At 60.5% G+C, this 7,224-nt stretch overlaps 1 protein-coding gene across 1 annotated transcript; it reads left to right on the forward strand.

Moving 5' to 3' along the window:
- The first annotated feature begins 3,094 nt into the window (after positions 1-3,094).
- Positions 3,095-6,907, forward strand: B3GNT7 (UDP-GlcNAc:betaGal beta-1,3-N-acetylglucosaminyltransferase 7). Its single transcript, XM_055574476.1, has 2 exons — positions 3,095-3,783; positions 5,619-6,907. Exons 1-2 carry the CDS (start codon positions 3,095-3,097, stop codon positions 6,811-6,813), a joined length of 1,884 nt encoding a protein of 627 aa, XP_055430451.1. The 3' UTR covers positions 6,814-6,907.
- The last annotated feature ends 317 nt before the right edge of the window (positions 6,908-7,224 follow it).

Below are 7,224 nucleotides of genomic sequence, written 5' to 3' on the forward strand. Positions count from 1 at the left end.
GTGGGGAGCAGGGTGGGGAAAAGGAACCAGGAGAAGAACAAGGGAAGAGGTGGGGAGGGAAAGGGGAGTACAGTCCAAAGTGCGTGGAGAAAGAGGGGGACGGAGAAGGTGGGGGTTCTTGGGATTCTCCCAGACAGGGCTCACTGAGCCCCTCTTTCAGGGCAGAACATCAACCCAAGGGGACCAAAGAATGGCCATGGGACAGGGGACACCTGGCCGACTTCCACCACGCTTGGGACTCCAGCCCCAACCCAACCAAATGCTTCCAACCCCAGCCTCCCTCCAGGGCGACCCACAGACCCCCCTCCACCTCCCGAATCTGTTTCTGCAGCTGCCCTGTGTCCTCAGCCAGGGCAGCGGGGCAGGTGACTGATCCCCTCTGCAAGCTGCCCTCTGACTCCTCAGGGGCCTTGCTCAACCACCCCAGCCCACCTAGAGACCACTGGCAGGAATCTGCTGGGACTCTGCCCAAAGGACCGTTGGAGTGGGCCAGACGGGGTGAGCTCCAGCTCTCCTGACAGGGACAGGCCCAGGCAGCCTCAGGGAAGCCTGTTGGACTGACAGTGAAAGCTTGACCAGGGCCCGGCCGGGTGCCCACAGCCCCCGCCCCCACCCCACAGTCAGGCACTGAGTATTTAATTGTCATCCATTTCCCAGTCTGAGTTCGACCCGAGGCACAGATCAAATGAATCCGTGATGACAAACTGTTTCTCTCAATGGACCAGATTCCACTGGCAAACACTCCGCTGGCTTTGCTGGCGGGCCCTCCCATTCCCACCTCGTTGAGCCTTCCTGGGTTCGGAGGCCTTATGGATTGGGTAAATATTAACAACAATAATACAGCAACCGGTCTGTCACAATGCCACCACAAAGGAGACACTGATCAAGCGTCTCATGCGTCATCTCCGTAATCCCGTGCTGGCAGGAAACTGAGGTCTCAAGGGGACAAGCCACCTGCTCCTAGTGACAGTCAGGAAATGCAAACCTGCATACCTCCCACTCTCCAGTCCAGTAGTAGCAGTAGTGCCTGTCGCTCAGTCGTGTCCGACTCTTTGCAACCCCACGGACTGTAACCCACCAGGCTCCTCTATCCGTGGGGTTTTCCAGGCAAGAATACTGGGAGTGGGCTGCCATTCCCTTCTCTAGAGGATCTTCCCAACCCAGGGATTGAACCCAGGTTAGCTGCACTGCAGGCAGATTCTTCACCGTCTGAGCTACAGGGAAGTCCCCAAACCCAGGTTCAAAACCCCTTCCCAGGGATCTCTGTGTCTATTCCCAACTAGGCTCCTAAAAAGACCCCACAGCTTCTGTGTGAGATGTAAGCGCTGAGGCAGGGTGGACTGTCCTCGGCCAGGCTAGCACAAGCCCCCTCAAGGCCACACCTACAGGGCAAAGCAGAAGCCCAGGCAGTGAGCTACCTGGTGCCCTGTGGGATGGGTGGCCAGGGGGACTGTGGGGGTTCTCCAAAAGCAGGCAGCCAGGCCCAGGGGGCTGGGCTGCAGGTCAGATCTTCTTCCTGCTCTGGTACTTGGGAGGGGCTGCTATGAAGGGCGCTGGTACCAGGGTCCTCCTCTGGAATTCGGCCTGAAAGGCCCTTCACATTCCCTCACTGAAGCTTGCAACATCCGGAAAAAATTCTAGTGACTGTTGTGTTTCTCCTCCCCCTCCTATCCTTAAGGCTCCAGAGCCTAAAGGAAAGACCGCTCACCCAAGCCTCAGGGGCTCAGGCTTCCTATCTTCAGTCTCTGACTGTACCTGGGGGCCTCCTGGCCTCCCTGGGGGCCTCCTAGCAGGAAGGAGCTCCCTGTCACTGCTCTCCCTGGGTGAAAGGCAAAAGAGCCTGCCTCTGGAACCAGGCAGGCCTCCCAGGTTTGCTTACTATGAGAGCTGACAGGCACTTCTATTTCCTCCTTTGTGGAGCAGTAAAAATAATAATATTAATAGCCTCTAGGACTGAGTCACTCACGCATGGGCCTCAAGTGTGCTTTGCATATTGCACTGCTTGATGAATCTTAGCTGTTGTTTACTGGCCTGCGAAATGCTTGTGTCACTACTACGGGCATTTTTGAGGCCCTACTGTAAGTTCGAGGGCTTCCCTGATGGCTCAGACAGTAAAGAATCCACCTGCAGCGTGGGAGACCTGGGTTCAATCCCTGGGTTGGGAAGATCCCCCTGGAGGAGAGCATGGCAACCCACTCCAGTATTCTTGCCTGGAGAATCCCCATGGACAGAGGAGCCTAGAGGGCTACAGTCTGGGTTCGCAAAGAGTCGGACAGGACTCAGCGACTAAGCACAGCACTGTAAGCTCAGGGATGGGACTTCAACATGGAACAAGGCTAGAACAGACCTTGGGCAATAGCAGGACCCACGGGGGGTTTTACCTATTTGGGGGTTCTGGAAATCACCTGGGTGGAACACCCACCACCCGGGACCCGACTGGGCACCGGGAGTTCTCTGTCTTCATGCAGCCCACTCCCTAGGAGTCGCTGGGTGTGGCATACACAAAGAGATTAATAAAGGCTTAGGGACAAAATGGGGTTTGAAGTGAAATACTAGTTGACAGATGAAAAGTCAGGCTGGGCCAGCAGACAGGCCTTTTGGAGGTTAGGAGGGGTTCTCTGAGGTTGGAAGGGCTCCAGAGATGGAGAAGGCCGTTGTCCGGGGCAAAGAGAAGGCTTCAGAGTGGCGGCGTGGGCCGCTGTCCCCGCTCGGGAAGGTCCCCATTCGGGCAGCCCAGCCGCTTCCTGATCTCTGCTTGGGGTTCTGCTCTCTCCGCCCCAGTCCCTGTCCTCTGTAGACCCCACCTTAGATAGCGGGGTGCGGGGGTGGGTGGGGGCCCTTACCTGGAGGGGGCCAGGGGAGAGGGCAGAGGGAAACAGACAGGAGGAAAGGAAGCCCTGTCTCGGCTTCTCCCACCCAGAAAAAGGCCGGACCGGGCCGGAGGGAAATGGCGGGGCCCCCGTGCGCCCGGGGAGATTGGAGGTGGGTGGGGTCCCGGTTCGCAAGCACCCAGAGGGACCGGCGACCCCGGGGAAGCCCCCCAAGCGGGGAGGACCCCCGTCCCCGGTGGCGGGGGTGACCTTCGTGAGTTCCGATGTCCCGACTCAGCCACTCACGCTCCGGCCGAATGACCGTAGGCGGCTCCGGGAGCCGCCGGGGCTCGGATGCCACCTCCGGAAAATGGGTCCTTTACAGCCCCGCCGCGCTGCGCCCCGCGGTCGCGGGGATGGAGGGCCGGGGGGGCGCCGAAGGGGTTAACGTACCTGGGCCGCCGCCTACCCTGCGGGCCCCTCCTCCGGCCGCGGGGAAGTGGAGAGCCTCGGCGGGGGCGCGGCCGGACCTTCGCCCCCGCCCGCCCCCGCCCGCCCCTGTCCCTGTCCCGTTCCTCGTCCCCGCCCGCCCGCCGTCCCCGAGCCTGCGGCGCTCAGAGCTGCGATCCGCGCGCCCTGCTCCGCCGCCGCCGTGGCCCGGGCCGCCATGTCTCTGTGGTGAGTGGGGCCGTCGGGCCGGGGACCCGGGCTGCGGGCGCGGGGAGGGATGCCGCGGGTCGCGGGGGGCGCGGGCGGGCCTCCGTTTCCCGGGCGCAGCTGGGCTGGCGCGGCGATGGCTGGAGATGCCCGGCCGTGCGCGACGCCTGGGCCGGCCGGTCGGCGACTCGGGGACCGAGGTGGACTTGTGCGCTCAGTCTTCCCCCGCCGTCCCTCTGCTCTCTTACGCTCCGGCCCCAAGGCACCCAGATCTCATTCCTGGACTCGAGGAGTTGGGGACCGCAAGGTCTCGCCGGTAGCTGGGTCCCGTCTCCGGTTCCGAGGGCCTCCTGCGTCCTGGGGGACCCCTGTCCTCCACGCTCAACCCCAGAGTGGCTCTCCTTCCTCTCCCGGAGCTGGGGCCTCTGGCCTGCCCACCGCTCCCCTTCTCTTCTCTTGCACTGGGGGCTTTTTTCCCCCCACAAATGGAGTGGAAACAGCCTGGAGTGAAGGGGCATAGCCTCATGGCCCTCTTTGGGGTGACCCCCTCAGTCCAACCCAACAAACCAGGCCGGAGCACTCCCCTGTCCTCCTGGGAGGATGGGGTCTGGGTCACACCCCTACCCCAGCACCTGAGATGACCCAGCCTCCCTCCAACTCTATATAGAGGAAATCTTGGGAGCCCATGGGAAAATGTCTGTCCATTGGGCTCTGCATCACTCACCCAGGGTGCCTGCACCTTTCATCAGCCGGTCCTGAGGCCACCCCAGGCTGGACCACCTGGTCCCTGTCTCACCACTTTGCTGCCTGTCTCTCCCATCACCCCGAATCTCCCCTCTTGGCACCCTTCTGGCCTGGCCCTGTGAAGCCACACTTTTCTGGCCTGCCCTTTCCCTGGAGTCCCCAGCTCCTGCATCTCCCCGGAAGAAAACATGGCAGGTGGCCTGGGTCTCCCCAGACTGTGAGCTGAGGAGAGAGGGTCCCCGGGCCCAGGGACTCAGGGCCCAAGGACTCAGGACCCTGGCCCTGCGAGTGCTCCTAGACAAGAACTGATTTCTGCTTCCTAAAGGGGTGTAATGGGGTTAATTTGGCATGAGGGACCCTGGAGAGTGGGGTCCAACTGTGTCCCTCTCAAGGCAGCAGAGCTGGGGGAATTCAGCTCTCCGAGTGGGGCTCAGACTGGGGCTACAGGGACAGTGGGCTTGCTGGGAGATGCTCGCCCCATTTTCAGGCTTGTGTCAATGGTGAGAACTGTCCTTTTTTTGTTGTATCAGATGGATGGGGGGTGGGAGGGGAGGGACAGGCTTCCTCAGGTTTAGTGAGAGCTTTCTTCCCAGGAGCCCCTATACTTTTTGAACAGGTGTCTTCTCTGCACCTCCCAGAAGTCTACCCCAGTGGTTCACCAGGTTTGCACAAAGCAAGCAGGGTGCCTGAGGGAGAGATGGGGAGCAGGGCAGGTCAATCCCTTGTAGAATCACAGCATTCCCCCAACTCCAAACCCACTCTGTGCCCAGCACTGCAGCTGACACGCCAATTGCATGCTATCCTCATTTGGGGAAAGAAAACAAATCACAGCTTGGACAGGTTAAGAGAAATCACAAAACGTCTCCATATAGCTTGTATTCAGTAAGTGTGTGCGTGTGTTAAGTCACTTCAGTCATGTCTGACTGTTTGTTACCCTATGGACTGTAGCTCACCAGGCTCCTTTGTGCATGAGATTCTCCAGGTAAGAATACTGGAGTGGGTTGCCATGCCCTCCTCCAGGGGATCTTCCCAACCCAGGGATCGAACCCACATCTCCTGCGACTCCTGTATTGCAGGCGGATTTTTTTTTATCACTGAGCCATGGGGTGGCAGAGGGAGGGGAACTTTCCCCATTCATAGTGGGACCAAAATCTGAACTCCAGCAGCGTGACTTCACAGCGCCTGTACTTAAGCTTTGTGTTGTGTGCCTCCCTGGTCCTGGAGAAGGGAAGAGGTCAGGATAGGAAAAGAAGCAAGACCTCCTCTGACCACTCAGGGGCCCAGGGACTTGAGTCTGTGTACAGGGGCCATCTGCCCATCTGGGACTGCAGCTCTGTACAAGGGGACTGACTCATCCTTTCTTCTCTCTTCTGAACCATCCATTCCCCACCTCACCCCTACCCCCAGGAAGAGAACCGTCTACAAGAGCGTGTGCCTGTCCCTGGCCTTGCTCGTGGCTGTAACAGTATTCCAGCGCAGTCTGACCCCCAGCCAGTTTCTGCAGGAGCCCCCACCAGCCTCCCTCAGGCAACAGAAGGCCCAGAAACCCAGCGGACTCCTGGTGAACCCTGACAGCTTCTGGAAGAGCGCGAAGGAGGTGGTCACCCCCACTCCCGTGGTTTCACGGAGGCCCCAGGCCTGGGACGTGAACACCACTAACTGCTCGGCCAATGTAAACCTAACCCACCAATCCTGGTTCCAGGGCCTGGAGCCACACTTCCAGCAGTTTCTATTGTATCGCCACTGCCGCTACTTTCCCATGCTACTCAACCATCCGGAGAAGTGCAGCGGTGATGTGTACCTGCTGGTGGTCGTCAAGTCCATCATTGCGCAGCATGACCGCCGCGAAGCCATCCGCCAGACCTGGGGCCGCGAGCAGGAGTCGGCGGGCAGGGGCCGCGGCGCGGTGCGCACTCTCTTTCTGCTGGGCAAGGCCTCCAAGCCGGAGGAGCAGTCCCACTACCAGCAGCTGCTAGCCTACGAGGACCGCATCTACGGGGACATCCTGCAATGGGACTTCCTCGACAGCTTCTTCAACCTGACCCTCAAGGAGATCCACTTCCTCAAGTGGCTCGACATCTACTGCCCTGATGTCCGCTTTGTCTTCAAGGGCGATGACGATGTTTTCGTCAACCCCACCAACCTTCTGGAATTTCTGGCCGACCGGCGGCCCCAGGAGGACCTGTTTGTGGGCGACGTTCTGCATCACGCCCGACCCATCCGCCGGAAGGATAGCAAGTACTACATCCCGGGGATCTTGTACAACCAGAACAGTTACCCACCCTACGCAGGTGGAGGGGGCTTCCTTATGGCCGGGGGACTGGCCCAGCGCCTGCACCACAGCTGCGATACCCTGGAGCTTTACCCCATCGACGACGTCTTCCTGGGCATGTGCCTGGAGGTGCTGGGCGTGCGGCCCATGGCCCACGAGGGCTTCAAGACTTTCGGCATCTCCAGGAATCGCAACAGCCGCATGAACAAGGAGCCCTGCTTCTTCCGCTCCATGCTTGTCGTGCACAAGCTGCTGCCCACCGAGCTGCTGGCCATGTGGGAGCTGGTGCATGGGAACCTCACCTGCTCCCGCAAGCTCCAGGTGCTCTGACCCGGCTCGGGCCGTCAGGATTGACGAGACACATGTGCCCCAGAGTCCCTGCAAGTCATGAGGCTGCAGCTGCAAGGCCAGGGCACTGCCTCTGGTCCCCTGCAGGGAGGTGGAGGGGTGGGCCTTACGTGCCCCTGGGTGTGGTGGGGTGCGGGTGACCAGGACTGAGGCCTGGCCACGTTCCGAACAGCCCAGACTAGAGACTGGTTCTCTGGCAGCCCTCCTAGCCTGAGTCTGTGGTCTGGCTCCCTCTGACAGGGCAGGAGGCCCTGATGACCTCTGAAGGAACCCTGTGCTCAGGTACCCCGGCTCGACCTGCCCTCGAGGGGTCCAGGGCTGCCCTCTTGTCTTCACAGAGAGGATCCTCCGGCTTCTGTGAAATGCCTCACTCTCCCCACGGGCTGCTTGGGC

The sequence above is a fragment of the Bubalus kerabau genome, chromosome 3, assembly GCF_029407905.1.
Source record: "Bubalus kerabau isolate K-KA32 ecotype Philippines breed swamp buffalo chromosome 3, PCC_UOA_SB_1v2, whole genome shotgun sequence".
Classification (NCBI taxonomy): Eukaryota; Metazoa; Chordata; class Mammalia; order Artiodactyla; family Bovidae; genus Bubalus; species Bubalus kerabau.

Coding starts and splice junctions, on each gene's coding strand:
- B3GNT7 (XM_055574476.1), top strand. CDS start 3,095: ATGTCCCGACTCAGCCACTCACGCTCCGGCCGAATGACCGTAGGCGGC. Junction 3,784..5,618: donor GGGACCGCAAGGTCTCGCCG/GTAGCTGGGTCC, acceptor CCCTACCCCCAG/GAAGAGAACCGTCTACAAGA.